At 40.3% G+C, this 16,865-nt stretch overlaps 1 protein-coding gene across 4 annotated transcripts in view; it reads left to right on the top strand.

The window, feature by feature from the left end:
* Positions 1–16,865, top strand: part of LOC133606704 (ATP-dependent RNA helicase DHX15-like) — a 67,087-nt gene that overhangs the window by 17,514 nt on the left and 32,708 nt on the right. For all 4 annotated transcript variants that reach the window (XM_061960942.1, XM_061960943.1, XM_061960944.1 and 1 more), the window contains exons 5-6: positions 1,450–1,668; positions 10,553–10,720. In XM_061960942.1, the coding sequence (XP_061816926.1) occupies positions 1,450–1,668; positions 10,553–10,720 (387 nt within the window). The remainder of the gene's footprint in view (positions 1–1,449; positions 1,669–10,552; positions 10,721–16,865) is intronic.

Genomic DNA, 16,865 nt, shown 5'->3' with positions numbered 1-16,865 from the left:
CAGTAAGGCAAGCACTTTGAAGGTCTGTCTGACAGACCAAAACAAACAAAGCGTGCATTAACAGATCGATAAAAATTAGTAGCGAGCTGAATGTAGATAAAAATAGCGGAGTAAAAGTAGCGGAGTAAAAGTAGCGTTTCTTCTTAGGCCGTTTATTGAAATACTCCCACACTTTTGACGACTTTTGGCGTGCTTTTTTCCCCTCGCTCGCACCGCTCGCATCGTCTGCTTTGCGCTCCGCCATGACGGTAGTGTGACGTAAATATGCGACGCGTCGACGAACAAAAACGTCCTCGACGTATTTACGTAACCGATGACGTCGACTACGTCGACGCGTCGTTTCAGCCCTAATCTACTTACAAATATTTATGAACAACTTATATCTACTTACAAATATTTGGCCAAGTTTCGTAATGCGTATACGCTGGGATTTCTGCCGCTGCTCAGTGGCCTTGTGGTTAGAGTGTCCGCTCTGAGATTGGTAGGTCATGAGTTCAAACCCCGGCCGAGTCATACCAAAGACTATAAAAATGGGACCCATTGCCTCCCTGCTTGGCACTCCGCATCAAGGGTTGTAATTGGGGCTTAAATCACTAAAATGATTCCCGGGCGTGGCCACCGCTGCTGCTCACTGCTCCCCTCACCTCCCAGGCGGTGATCAAGGGTGATGGGTCAAATGCAGAGAATAATTTCACCACACCAAGTGTGTGTGACAATCATTGGTACTTTAACTTTTAATATTGTTGCTGCTTGTCTGGATCAATGTGTCAGTCGCTTAAAAGGTTTGCCAGGAAACAATGACTCGAGCACTTGCTTGTTAAAAGTCAGATTTTTGCAATTTATTTAGATTTTTTTGCAGGGTCGAGTGGGTAGTCTTCTTCTACTCACCCCACTGCTGCTTCATTGTGACATATGCCTCGCTGTTGCCCCCTGCTGGTGGCGGGAGTACTGCATACATGATGAACCCTAGTTTGAATGGTTTCATCAAGCCTATCTGGGTGATGTTCGGCGGGCCAAATGAAAAGCTTTGGCGGGCCAGATGTAGAATTAGGCCTGCTTTATAGTGTATTTAGGAGGGAGCGCCAAATTTGATTGTTTGGGTTGAAATGTATCCGTGGCACGCCGCCATAAATGAATGTATAGGAAACACTGGATAATAATGACGATAATGATGAAAATATCTGCTGTGTAGTATGAGGATGAAAAAAACATTTACAGTTAGGGCTGGGTAAAATAATCAATTTGATTGATTACGAATCAATATTTAAATCTGTTTAGCAATATTGATTCACAAAGCATAATATGGATTACTATTATTGTTCTAATGTCATTCACGGGCCGGATTCGGCCACCGTGCCAACCACTGGTGGTCCTGGTGCACAAAATGTGTCTTTTTTTGTCCCATCTGGAAACATACAGTAGCAACATTCCTTGATATCCTTGCTCCAGGTGATTGTCATGAGCGCCACCTTGGATGCTGGAAAGTTCCAGCAGTACTTTGACAGCTGTCCTCTGCTCACCATTCCTGGACGCACGCACCCAGTGGAGGTCTTTTACACGCCTGAACCGAAAAAGGACTACCTGGATGCGGCCGTTCGCACTGCGATCCAGATCCACATGTTGGAGAAAGTGGAAGGGGACATTCTGCTGTTCCTCACTGGACAAGAGGTAAGACCATGTGTTCGAAATAATGGGAATTGATCTGTTTTTGTGTCAAACATCTCCCATCGTTTGTTTTTTTTTTTGGCCATATTTTGGCATACTCTATTTACCATATGTGGAATTTCTTCACATTGAGTAAAACTTAAAATACATGGTTATGATTATGACTTACACTATATTGCCAAAAGTATTTGGCCACCTGCCTTGAACTTGAAGTGCCATACCAGTCCTAACCCATAGGGTTCAATAAGATGTGGGCCCACCTTTTGCAGCTGTTACAGCTTCAACTCTTCTGGGAAGGCTGTTCACAAGGTTGCGGAGTGTGTTTATAGGAATTTTCCACCATTCTTCCAAAAGCGCATTGGTGAGGTCACACACTGATGTTGGTCGAGAAGGCCTGGCTCTCAGTCTCCGTTCTAATTCATCCCAAAGGTGTTCTATCGGGTTGAGGTCAGGACTCTGTGCAGGCCAGTCAAGTTCATTCACACCAGACTCTGTCATCCATGTTTTTATGGGCCTTGCTTTGTGCACTGGTGCACAGTCATGTTGGAAGAGGAAGGGGCTTGCTCCAAACTGTTCCCACAAGGTTGGGAGCATGGAATTGTCCAAAAGGTTTTGATATCCTGGAGCATTCAAAGTGCCTTTTATTGGAACTAAGGGGCCAAGCCCAACTCCTGAAAAACAACCCCACACCATAATTCCTCCTCCATCAAATTTCACACTCGGCACAATGCAGTCCGAAATGTAGCGTTCTCCTGGCAACCTCCAAACCCAGACTCGTCCATCAGATTGCCAGATGGAAAAGCGTGATTCATCAGTCCAGATAAGGCGTCTCCACTGCTCTAGAGTCCAGTGGAGACGCGCTTTAAACCACTGCATCCGACGCTTTGCATTGAACTTGGTGATATATGGCTTAGATGCAGCTGCCTGGCCATGGAAACCCATTCCATGAAGCTCTCTGTGTATTGTACGTGGGATAATTGGAAGGTCACATGAAGTTTGGAGCTCTGTAGCAACTGACTGTGCAGAAAGTCGGCGACCTCTTTGCACTATGCGCTTCAGCATCCGATGACCGTTCTCTCAGTTTACGTGGCCTACCACTTTGTGGCTGCGTTGCTGTTGTTCCCAAACTCTTCCATTGTCTTGTAAAAGGGGACAGTTGACTTTGGAATATTTAAGAGCGAGGAAATTTCATGACTGGATTTGTTGCACAGGTCCACGCTGGAAATCACTGAGCTCCTGAGAGCAGCCCATTCTTGCACAAATGTTTGTAGAAACAGTCTCCATGCCTACGTGCTTGATTTTATACACCTGTGGCCGGGCCAAGTGATTAGGACAGTTGATTCTGATAATTTGGATGGGTGGCCAAATACTTTTGGCAATATACTGTATTTAGTAAGACATGTTAACAAGTTACATTGAGGAACACCATGTGGTTTTATATTTATTCCTACTTCTTTATGTATTTTACTGATAATTCATTCACACCATAATGTTTACTTGTTTATATTAAGTCAGACCTGGGCAAATTAAGGCCCGACTTGTTGAGCTTTTCAATCTGGCCCGTAGGACATTTTTAGATCTTTAAGATCGAAACTGTAGCTGCCATTCTGATGTGCAGTGATGTTTTCAAATTACCGTAAGTCTTGAACTATACAAAGTATTTCAATGGTTGGAATCTGCACTGTTGCATGATATACTAGTTACTATGGTAATCTAATTAGTTACTATGGTAATCTAAGTCACAGCAGCTCAGACGAGGCACCAAGCAGTGTGGGTGGGGAGCGTTTCCACAGAGTGTTTCCAGAGCGTCCAATCTGAAATGCGGGTGTCAAGGACAGACGCGGGAGGAGATTTTTACAACAAAGTTCTAAAGCTTAGTGATGTATCAGATATATCAGGTGAGTTTATTTTTTACCCTTTGCGTTCATATTTCGCTGTTTGTTATATTTTTGTTGTGTTTTGCTTGTTTGTAAAATATGTTGATCGAGAGGGGGTTCTACAATTGTTGTCAATATTCAGTGTTTTATCGTTCATAGAAACATGTAAAATTCCATTCCGTTTTTTGGGACGGTCTGTCATAACGTTTTTAGCATTCAATCAGATATTATTGTGAGGTTTTATATCCGTGTTCCTAAAAATCAGATATACTATCCCCCGTATCACATTTTCTTCTCAAAATTTGGCCCCCCGAGTCAAAATAATTGCCCAGGCCTGCATTAAGTCCACTTCCAGTGTGAAAAAGGCAGTTTTTTTTGTTTTGTTTTTTTAAATCCCCACAAGTAACAAAAAAAACAAAAAACATTGAGAATAAATATGCATACTGAGATATTTTACTTAATTGTACTCTTCATGATTGATCCCTCGATACCATAAGTTATTTGTGATAGTCAATGATGCTTGGATAGCTTTTCTTAGCTTAGCTTCGCTTTCCCATTAAGGTGAGGGAAGAGGGAGAGTTGTTGTTAGGATGGAAAAAGAGGAGATGTGTGACCCACATTCTGCCCTCCTCGCGATTCCCTGAAATTAAGTCATTTATAATTTTTTCCCCGTTCACTCGTGTCCATTGATGTGTAATGGAGGTTATGGTTCACTCTCAGAATAATGCATTTGGTTACAGCTGTGGACATCCACGCAGGCAGAAAACCCAACAAATGCTCCCAGATGATTGCAAGCAGACACTGGAAATGCAAATTACTTTTTCAAAATTATTTATATTAATCCAGACAATGCAAAAAACACTTGAAGCAGAGTGTTTGTTTGCGGCGTGCGCCCACGTCGCTTTTTCATTGACCCAAAGACGATCGATATTTAGTGGTTTAAAATTGTCCCCCGTGGAGAAGAAGAACATGGATTTTTATATTTAGCTGGCACACTTTTATGGGGAAAATAATTGGAACGCACTCGCGTAATCGTTTTACAAACCTCCAACAAGGAGGTTAGCTGGACTGTGCCTAAGCTACTCATTCATTTCAAGGACCTGCTGCAAAAACGGGAGCAGAAGTGGGTCTGTGACAGGCGCCCTCTTCTGGTATTAATGGCAAACTGCAGGGACGGGAGTTAAAGGAGCTCTTTGTTGACGGTCATGAAAATGTAAAAGTAAGTTAACCACTAGGGTTTGCCGGAAAAATTGATTCATGTCTGTGATTCTTATTCTTATCAAACCAAACTTTTCAAGAATCAGTTTTTAAAAATCAATTGTTTAGGCTATCTCCGCGTGTATTCCCTGCGTGTAGTGTTGTCCTGATACCAATATTTTGGTACCGGTACCAAAATTATTTCTAAATAAAGGTGACCACAAAAAATTGCATTATTGGCTTCATTTTAACAACAAATCTTAGGGTATATCAAACATATGTTTCTTATTGCACGTTTGTCCTAAAATAAAATAGTGAACATACAAGACAACTTGTCTTTTATTAGTAAGTAAACCAAAAAAAGGATCCTAATTTAGTCTACTGACGTATGCAGTAACATTTTGTGTCATTTTCCGTTCTATTATTTTGTCAAAATTATTAAGGACAAGTGGTAGAAAATTAATTATTAATCTACTTGTTCATTTACTGTTAATATCTGATTACTTTCTCTTTTAACATGTTCTATCTACACTTCTGTTAAAATGCAATAATCACTTATTCTTCTCTTTGATACTTTACATTAGTTTTAGATGATATCACAAATTTGGGTATCAATCCGATACCAAGTCGTAACAGGATCATACATTGCTCATATTCAAAGTCCTCATGTGTCCAGGGACATATTTCCTGTGTTTATAACATAATATAAATAAATAAATAAACGAAAGAAGATGTTGGGATGCCAAAAAATATTGACGTAATCATAGTAGTATCGACTAGATACGCTACTGTACTTGGTATCATTACAGTGGATGTCAGGTGTAGATCCATCAATGGCCTTTGTTTACATTTTGACGCCAGTGAGCTATGGTGTGTAGTGAAGCATGTTTAGCTATTCCTCGTCCTGCAGGGATGATACTTGTAAAAAACGTACTTTATTTGTCGCCATGGAGGCGAGGATTAGTGATTTAGAAGTAGCTAAAACACTGCCGACTGGGGCTGGACTTTAGCCGCTAGCTAGTTAGCCATGTCTTAAAGCACCTCTTCCTGAGGGCGTTTCAGTGTTATAACTTCACATTTATCGTTAGTTTTTAAGCCAAAATGCGGACCGGTACTTTTCAGAGGCGGTATAGTACCGAATATGATTCATTAGTATCGCGGTACTACTGTATACTAATACCGGTATACCGTACAACCCTACGCCATACTGTACATCAGATGCCAAGAGGAGCTTTTCTAACACGTAACCTGTAACCTAAAAAGTTTTATAACAATTTATATACCAAAGATAATCATATTTAATCAAGAATTGTGTTGAATCGAGAAGCGATTCCGAATGGAATCGTAACCCCGAGAATTGGAATCGAATTGGATAGTGATTTGTTGTGAGATTTGCATTCCTATTAACCACTGTTAACAGTAAAAAATAAGAATATTTTAACTTTGACAAGTGACCGTGCATAAATTGTAATGTTTATATTTGTGATAATTCCTGTCATTGTGAAAAGTGCTGCAAAAAAGCCAAAGAAAAAGTGACATTCTTTGATGCTGTACTGAGCTCTTGTGAGGTGCCCACAACTGTTCTCTCGAGCAGTGTTTTTCAACCTAGTGTGCCGTGAAATACAGTCTGGTGTGCCGTGGGAGATTATGTAATTTCACCTAATTGGGTTAAAAATATTTTTTGCAAACCAGCAATTATAATCCATAAATGGGCCATTGTTGAGTGTCGGTGCTGTCTATAGCTCGGCAGAGTAACCGTGTAATAGTCTTCCATATCAGTAGGTGGCAGCAGGTAGCTAACTGCTTTGTAGATGTCAGGATCATTGTTTGTCGTGATCACAATATACGGGAGGCAGCGTGCAGGTAAAAAGGTATTTGACACTTAAACCAAAAATAAACTAAATGCGAGTGCCGCTAAGAAATATCATTGAAGCTTAGGGATGGCTATTCAAAACGAAATTAAAACTGAACTGGCTGCAATGTAAACAAAAAAAAATGCTGGACTACAGCAAAGACTTACGGTGTGTGGATCAGACGGCGTCCACAAAGTACATCCGTGCATGACATGACAATCAATAGTGTCCCCACAAAGGATAGCATCCACACAACTTAAATAGTCTTGATTGCAAAAACAAAGCAGGTGCGGGGAATAGTGTTCAAGGAAGACATGAAACTGCTACAGGAAAATACCAACAAAAGAGGAAAAGCCACCAAAATAGGAGCGCAAGACACGACACACAGGAAAACACCAAAAAACTCAAAATAAGTCACGGCGTGATGTGACAGGTCGTGACAGTACACCTACTTTGACAAACAAACTCCAAATAAGTCACGGCGTGATGTGACAGTACATCTACTTTGAGACAAGAGCTATAGTGTTGGTTATGGTTTGAATTAATATCCAACAATTGCAACAATGACTTTTTACTATCAATATCAACTACCAAGTTTACATTTTTAATGTTTTCTGCTGGTGGTGTGCCTCTGCATTTTTTAAATGAAAAAAAATGTGCTTTGGCTCAAAAAAGGTTGAAAAACACTGCTCTCGAGCCATCTTTAGTCTGAAAATGTTGGTTGAATTGCTAATCTAGAGGTTTAAGATTTTTCTTTTTGCATTTAGATGTAATTTGTGACCTCACTGGTGTCAAGCCATTTGCGAGCAGAAGTTAATTTATCAGCGCCTCCTAATTGTGAGGGGACGTCTATAGGGTGCCCCTTCCAAGCCTCATCCTCACCTCATCCTCAGCTTCGCAGCAACTTTGATGTGGGCTAATAATTGGAAGGCAATCATCTCTCATTTTGGAAGAGATGAGGATGGATGGCACTCTCTGTTGATATTCCGCCGACAAATGGAGCACCTCCTCTAAATCACAGCTGTAGAGCAAAGATAATATTTAAGCTTCCCCCTTCAGCTGCTAACATCAAAACACAGCAGCAGCGGCAGCAAAATAAATAATGATACAAAGCAGGGTGGCCCAGTCAAGAGAAGTGTTGGTGATTAGCTTGGCTTCAAGAGCTGCTGGACACAACACAACACAACACAACACAACACATATATTCCTACAGGAATGGAAGACCAGCTTGCTTCCAACGCTTTTGGCAAACCCGCTTCATGCTTTCCCCCCCCCACCACCACAGCAGCTGCTGCATCCCCAGGCTTGATAGGCTATTAATACCCAGGCTAATTTTTAGCAATCCATTCCTATTTAATGTTTTCCACTTGTCACCGCATTGATTAAGAGGCATCAGTGGGACTTTGACTCTAAATGTGATGAACAAGGGTAGGCACAACGTGGCGGGGCTAATCGTTGCACGCTCAGGAAGCCCGAAAAGAAAGCCAGAAAGGTATCATGGCGGCGCTATTTCACATGTTATTGCAGCAGGTACACCTGCAAAGTGTCCTCTGATTGAGATTTGATACCGTTGGAGATGCAATCTGACATTGTGTTTATTTATTGTTGTTGCTCTATTGTGGTGTACGCTCTCATGAGATTGTGTAGCTTTACCAGCCTAATTTATTGTATTTTACTTTGTGTGCTTTGCCCAGTCCATTTATATACATTTCCAATTGCTTACACACTGAATTTTACATTTTCACACAGTTAACAAAAGTCTACACACAGTAAACAAAACCACTGTGCACATTTGCCTAATATTAGGCATAGACTCTGCTTCACAGTTTTTGCGAAGAATTACACACAATGCTTTACACACACTTTACCATCTTGCACATGTGATGTGGATGAGATACTATGGCCTGATCCAGCTAGACGGGCAGGTGATGATTAGAATCAGTGACTGAGGTTTTTGAGTACGTTTCTTCATAGAGTTGCTGTTGCCTAAGTCTGCACGTGTAGCCTATACTCTATGCTGTCATTTTTATTTATCTCCAGATGTTTTTTCAAACCTTTTTATTTGTCTCAGATTTTAATTTGTACTGCATGTTATTGTTGACTACTGTGACATGTTACTTTACCTGACTGTGGTAAAAATACATATTTTCAGTTTGCAGCATCATTGTTGAGCACTTCTTGAAAAGATTAGAGGATAGTTTTACTTTCTCTTTAGGTCCTTATGTATAGGCCAGGGGTCGGCAACCCAAAATGTTGAAAGAGCCATATTGGACCAAAAATACAAAAAAAAATCTGTCTGGAGCCACAAAAAATTAAAAGCCATATTACATACAGATAGTGTGTCATGAGATATACATTGAATTAAGAGGACTTAAAGGAAACTAAATGACCTCAAATATAGCTACAAATGAGGCATTATGATGCAATATGTACATATAGCTAGCCTAAATAGCATTTTAGCATCAATTAGCTTGCAGTCATGCAGTGACCAAATATGTCTGATTAGCACTCCAACAAGTCAATAACATCAACAAAACTCACCTTTCATGCACAACCTTAAAAGTTTGGTGGACAGAATGAGACAGAAAAAGAAGTGGCATAAAACACGTCCTAGAAAGTTATACATGTAAACAAACTATGGTGAGTTCAAGGACCGCCAAAATTAGTAGGACAAAACGGCGCTCGCCAAATACTCGAATCAGTGAAGCATGTTTAATATAAACAGTGTGCTAGATAACAATTAGGGAGGTTTGTGTCATGTTTGTCCTCCTACAGAAACCATATTAAAACAAAAAATAGATTGTTTTCCCCTCATCTTTTTCCATTTTTCATACATTTCTGAAAAAGCTCCAGAGAGCCACTAGGGCGGCGCTAAAGAGCCGCATGCGGCTCTAGAGCCGTGGGTTGCCGACCCCTGGTATAGGCCCACTTCAAAGTAGACAATGACGATTGCTATGGATTTGCCAATATATTTTGTCAAGTTACAGTAATCATTCATCACATATGCTAAAAAGGTCAGGCAACATGCCCCAAACTCGTGATTTCTTATAGTACAAGAGGTTTTTTTTTACAAATGTGTTTTGTATTTTATCACAGTTCTGGGTAACTCACTCCAATAGTATCTTATCATTTGAAGTCTGTGTGAGTGAGATGACAATAAAACTGCATTTTTACAAATGCTTGCTTTATTTTGATGAATGGGCATATGTTTTGACCCAAGTGTGTTATTTTGCAAATAATCTAGGAATTAAGAAAACTGAATGTTGCATTTGGAAAAGTGTGTAAATCCTTTTGATAAAAGACACACAGTTAGTAAAATTGTGTGTAAGGAAATGGAAAAAACTGTAATAAAATCATTAATAATTAATTAAATCAAATCATGTATTTTTATTGTATTTTCTTTACTTTTTGTTTAATTTGTTATATTTCATGGCGACTTGTCCAGGGTGTACACCGCCTTCCGCCCGAATGCAGCTGAGATAGGCTCCAGCCCCCCCGCGGCCCCAAAAGGGACAAGCGGTAGAAAATGGATGGATGGGATGGATCTCTAGATTGTGCATGTTTCCCTAATTAATTGTGTCTTAATGTGTTTTTTTTATGTTTCTGTTTATTGGCCCTGTGTTTCTCTGACCGGGCTGCAGGTGGTGCTACAGCACAGGCTTTAAACATGTGAAGCTTGTAACAGCAGTACAAAATGATTGTTGACAGGAAAACAAAAGAAAAAGGTGGTGTTAAAGATAAATATAGGCGTTTTAAAGATGTTGCGTGCATGTGTGTGTGTGTGTGTGTCTCACATTGCATGTTCTTCAGCATTCTCATCACGTATTCTGCTTTACAATGCTGCAATGCTTACAATGCTTTGTTTGACAACAGAGCCACGGGAAGCTCAGCGAAACATACATCAGTTTAATTTCCTCCATCAGAAGGTGAATACATGCCTTATTGTTTGACATCTCGCAGGAAATCGAGGAAGCCTGCAAGCGAATCAAGCGAGAGGTAGATGACCTGGGGCCCGACGCTGGCGACATCAGAATCCTCCCACTTTACTCCACGCTGCCCCCTCTGCAGCAGCAGAGGATCTTTGAGCCGCCCCCTGCTAAGAAACCGAATGGTGCCGTTGGAAGGAAGGTAAGCGCAAATCCCCCCCTTCCCTCTCTGTCTGGGATTTTGCCACAAAAGTGACTCACATATGCTAGCATTTGGAAATGATGGGTGTTAGTCACGCCCTGCGAGCAAACTAAAAACCATGTCAAGAATTTGAGGTTTTGAGAGGAGTCATGACCAAGGCAGATGGAATTTGAGACCAAGATGGGGTTAGGGATTCTCGAATAACACTGTCAGTCTGTTTGAGTACAAGACAAGACCAATGGTGAGACAAAGATCCACCAAGCCAATAGGTAGGTAGGTCTTTATTGTCATTGCACAAGTACAACGAAACTTTGTTTTCAGCACAAACCCGTTCAAGATTAGACAAACAGTGTACAGGGTTACAGAACAGGAACGCTGATGGGTCGCCACAAGGCGCCCCGTAAAAGATGAGGAAAAAGGTAAACGCTGGGACAGGATGAGTAAAAAATAAAAATACAATCTGGGGGAAAAAACTCCAATAGCAAAGCACGTATACATATTACAACATACAACTGGAGACTTGCAACAGAGGGGAGGGAGTACAATAGGAGTCTACAGTACTACGAGAACACGGAAAACAAAGCGTTTCCTAAATGAGTGAAAAATAAGTGGACAAACCGAAAACCATGTCCAGACCAAGACTTGGAAGTATTAAGAGGAGTCAAGACTAAGACTGAGATGATGTAAAACTAAGACTAAGTCAAGGCTGTTAAGACAACATGACAGAAGATTAGCACTGCGGTCTCTGCATTATTATCAGTTTCAGTCCAAAACAAGATGAGCTAACACCTCTAAAATTAAAAAACGTTTTTCTGACCAACACTGGTCTTGGAATCTAAGAACTATTTAATGGAGAAAGATGACCAAGTGGACCAAGATTGAGGTGTTTCAGATGCCCTGTGGGCAACCTGAAAACCAAATCAAGACACATACTTTGAGGTATTGAATGGAGTTAAAACAAAGGCAGAGAAAATTTACGAGGTTAAAGCTCAGAGGTTAACATGTTTTTATTAACATGACTGGGAAAAAAAAACACTGCAAGACCAATTCTGAGGATTAAAAGACATGTCTTGCAACAAAAGTCAGAGTACTACAAACTAAAGGAAACTCCCAAAAGAGGAAAACTAAATCAAAACTTTGACAATTAGTGACCAAAACCCACTTTTTTATGCACACAACATAACCCCTCAATGTTTGAGTCTAAAACAAGACCGCGTCTGAAAATGGAATACCCCAAATGTTGAAGGTGTCCAGGACCGATCTTGAGTACTACAAAGCTATTAAAAATAAACTTAAAATCGAGTAATACCAAGCTAAACAGGAAACTAAAGACTGCCGTTTCCGCAGTGGTCAAGTGGTCAAGGTGCTTCAAATGTTAAAGGGGACCACGGCCGATCCAGAGTACTACTACACTTCTAGAAACTAAGTTCTCCCTAAACGCAGAAAACGAAGCAGAAGAGGATCAACATTTGAGTGTTTTAGTTTTGACTTTCTAAAGCCTTGTCGGTTCAGGATAAGGACAAGATAGGACAGGATAATAGACTTTATTTATCCCACAATGGAGAAATCATGTTAAAGTTAAAAAAGTTAAAGTACCAATGATTGTCACACACACACACTAGGTGTGGCGAAATTATTCTCTGCATTTAACCCATCACCCTTGATCACCCCCTGGGAGGTGAGGGGAGCAGTGGGCAGCAGCGGTGGCCGCGCCCGGGAATCATTTTTTGGTGATTTAACCCCCAATTCCAACCCTTGATACTGAGTGCCAAGCAGGGAGGTAATGGGTCCCATTTTTATAGTCTTTGGTATGACTCGGCCGGGGTTTGAACCCACAACCTACCGATCTCAGGGCGGACACTCTAACCACTAGGCCACTGAGTAGGTGTGGTTGCAGTGATGATATAAAATGTCCAAACAAATAAGGTAAACACACATGAAAAGAGGGAAACAACAAAGAACACAAAGGACATAAAATAAATTAAAAGTACAGATAAGCTGCCACTACAGCTGTGCGATTTCTACATATAGCTTTAAAAGTAAATTGAAAAAACAAAAAAACGAGCAATAAATAATACATATTGCGGACATACGATTGCACCGAAGCATAGCAACAACAACAAAACAAAAACACATACATTGTCATGGCCTACAGAGTTTTGGTGTTGACCAGTCACAACAATAATGTTTGGGTCCAAGACAAGACTGATTCTGAAACCAAGACACTCCAAAAACGGTCTTCAATACTTCAACACTTAGGGAAATTAAGTCCTCCTTAAATGAGGAAATCAAACCACAACAGGATCAACATCTTATACATATTGCTTTTAATTTGCTGTTTGGACACCTCCTTACTTAGACACGTGTTTTACCCTACATTCACTCAGATTCACAAGTCTGTGAAAATGGTTGAATATATTATGTTCACTTCTCCTGGTTTGAGGACTGCTCTTGATGTGTGAAGATCAGCAATTGCTGGGTCTTTTCACATGAACTATCACAAGAACTCCAACGTCATCAGACTCAAATTCATTACACAATGTTTCACATGTCTTTAAACTAGGGCTGTCTAACGATTCAAATATTTGATCGCTATTAATTGCATTTTGTTCATAGTTAACTCAAAATTTATCGTGATTAATCACAGATAGAAATAATTTTTCATTTATTATTAAGTGTACCCGAGACAGATAGTTTTCAAATTTTAATACCATGACTGGACAATTAGTTTGCTTTAATGAATTGTTTTTTAAACATTATGCTTTTTTTAACGGCTCAACACAAAAAGGAAATAAACACGCTTTTAAAGAGGATTAAAAAAAAAATTGGTTGGTGTCTTGCCAGATTTTATATTTTTTAGGAATACAGAATTTGTATTCCCGCTGTGCAAGCACTTGTATTCAGAGGAGAGGATCTACACCATGTTTAGATACCAGTTTCACAAATTAATAACACAAAATGTGGATCGTAGCAATCATGGTTTGATTGTCAATGACGTTTGTTAATGTAATATCGCATCCACTTTAAAATAATTCTCCTCATTTTCAAAGCCATCTATCTGTACCTCTCTCCATCATATCTCTCTGACCTGATCCTTGTCGCCACGCCCTCACGTTCCCTAAGATCCTCTTCATCCATCCATCTCACTGTCCCTTTATTTAAACTGTCCACCATGGGTGCCCGAGGTTTCAGCCGCTCTGCCCCACATCTTTGGAACTCTTTACCACCAGACCTTCGTAACTTAGATTCAATATCTCTCTTCAAATCAAGACTCAAAACACACCTATTCCTGACTGCTTATTCATTGTAATCATCTTTTCTTTTCTCATTGTTGTTGTTGTTGTTGTTGTTTTTTTATCCAATTTAATTTTATTGTTGTGATTTTGTACGGTGTCCTTGAGTGCCCAGAAAGGCGCCTTATAAATAAAATGTATTATTATTATTTTTATTATTATTATTTATTATTATTAATCTGTGATATTTCTACCTGAATAAATGGTTCTGATATTCTGTACAGTACGTGTTGTACAAGTTAATGGTATTCATATTAGGGATGTCCCGATCCGATATTTGGATCGGATCGGCTGCCGATATTTGCCAAAAATTGCGGATCGGCAAGGCATGGGAAAATGCCGATCCAGATCCAGTTTTAAAAAAAACTCCGGTCCGTGTTTTCCAACGCACCTATTTAAATAATACATTCCACTTTTCTGCTGCTCCGTAATTTCCGTTCCGCATTTTCCAGCACACCTTCAACACATCCACAATTCTCACGCAGTTGCTTTTATCTGCTGGCATTACACGACAGGCTCTTCTCACTCTTTCCTGTGTCTCCCTCTCACAGACAGCGAGCGCACCTTCTTACACACGTCACATACTGTCACGTCACACGTCACGTATGTATACGTCCTCTCCCAGCAGCGAGCGAGGTAGCGGCATGGCTAACGTTAGCTGTGATGCTAGCGCAGCCGCTAAGGTGCGCGCCTGCTCAAGCGTCCTCTGCACGGCAAATCTATGCCACGCACAAAATCAAATAAAAAAATAAGCGCATAACAATTTTCGACACACGGACACGACAGAGACAACAGTTTTCGTCATCATTGTTCAAATATTGTGACGTCTGTCGAGACGCTTATCTCCATTCGGTGCCACACGTCCACACCATCAAAATGCTGAGGCAAAAATTTCAACATCAACACCGCATGAAAAAATTAGTGATTTTTTTAGTTGTGATTTCCTTCTCTGCATGAAAGTTTAAAAGTAGCATATATTAATGCAGTATGAAGAAGAATGTTTTAATGTAGACATGCAAGCCTTGAAAGAACATTTTGAAAATCAAGACTACATTTCCTGCAAATGGGTGCATTTCTACCCTATATTTTAACTTTAGATTTATTCTCATATCAAACTCTTTTGTCTGTCTTTTTGACACTTACATCAGGCGCCCCCCTCCACACCCTGGATTATAAATAATGTAAATAATTCAATGTGATTATCTTGTGTGATGACTGTATTATGATGATAGTATATATCTGATAGTATATATCTGTATTGGAATAAGCGGTAGAAAATGGATGGATGGATGGATGGATGAATCAATTTAAGTGGACTCCGACTTAAACAAGTTGAAAAACTTATTCGGGTGTTACCATTTAGTGGTCAATTGTACGGAATATGTACTGTACTGTGCAACCTACTAATAAAAGTCTCAATCAATCAATCAAAACACATAGAATCATCATACTGCTGTGATTATATGCATTAAGTGTTCATTCAAGGCTAAGGCAAAATATTGAGATATATATTGTGTATCGCAATATGGCCTTAAAATGTCGCAATTAAGGCTGAAACAACGCGTCGACGTAGTCGACGTCATCGGTTACGTAAATACGTCGACGCCGTTTTTGTGCGTCGGCGCGTCGCATATTTACGTCACACTACTGTCATGGCGGAGCGCAAAGCAGACGATGCGAGCGAGGGGAAAAAAGCACGCCAAAAGTCGTCAAAAGTGTCGGAGTATTTCAATAAACGGCCTAATAACGTTGTTGTATGCACACTGTGTCGAGCAGAAATGGCCTATCATAGCAGCCCAACGGCTATGAACGAACATTTGAAAAGAAAACCCCCGACAGCGTTCTTGCCATCACCATCAACAAGTCAATCGTCCGCGTGCGTATACGTTGTCATTATTACACAAAAACATGAATGTGTCATTTGTATCTGCGTTGTAAATTCATAAACTAAAGCACCGTTTCGCTCTGAGAGGCGCGTTTGGCGTGCCTGTTCAGTGTTTACAAAGACGCGCTCCTCTTTAACGCTGTGGAGAGGCGGGGCCGGCGAGCGAGCGGCGAGGCGGGGCGCGCCGGGAGCGACGCCGCAATCGTGCCCAGGTGCGCGATCCGCGCACCTGGGCACGATCATCCAATCTCCTCTCGCTGAAGAAAAGGGGAGCAGCAGAGAGAGAGGGAAGAGAGACTGGAAGGAGCCAAAGTGAAGCTGACGTGGAGCGAGAGAGGAGGAGAGCCAGAGATAGGGGACGACGAGCGAGCGAGGAAGAGGAGCCGAAAAGCGAGGAGAGAAAAGAGTTGGAAGAGAAAAGACTTTGTGTAAAATTAAAAGATTGTAAACCTGGCAAAGCCGTCTGGCGTTCAGTCTGTCGGTCCTGAAAGAACCCCACGGCACAAGACGTGTCACAAACGCTAACGTTAATTAGTTCTGCAAATACCTTTTACAACATTAACAGTTACATATACTATGTACAAACCAACAATTAACTTTCACTTTAATCATACTATCATTGTTGTGTTATTAAGCAAAATAAGCAATACTTTTACTTTTGTTGAAATGTTTACACTGTACACTTTTTTGTATTGGATGTTTAGCTTTATTTTTGCACATTTTAGCAAATAAGCAATACTTTTACTTTTGTTGAAATGTTTACACTTGTTACAGAATATTTCCGTTTTGCACTTTTTTGTATTGGATGTTTATCTTTATTTTTGCACATTTTAAAGCAAAATAAGCAATACTTTTACTTTTGAAATGCTTATACTATTCCAGAATATTAAGATTTGCACTGGATGTTTACTTTTATATTTGCACATTAAAAAGCAAATAAGCTACTTTTAATTTTGTTAAATGTTAA

This window comes from Nerophis lumbriciformis, linkage group LG05 (assembly GCF_033978685.3).
Source record: "Nerophis lumbriciformis linkage group LG05, RoL_Nlum_v2.1, whole genome shotgun sequence".
Taxonomy (NCBI): domain Eukaryota; kingdom Metazoa; phylum Chordata; class Actinopteri; order Syngnathiformes; family Syngnathidae; genus Nerophis; species Nerophis lumbriciformis.
Note: the sequence above shows the minus strand (reverse complement) of the source record. Positions and strands in the feature narration are given on the sequence as shown.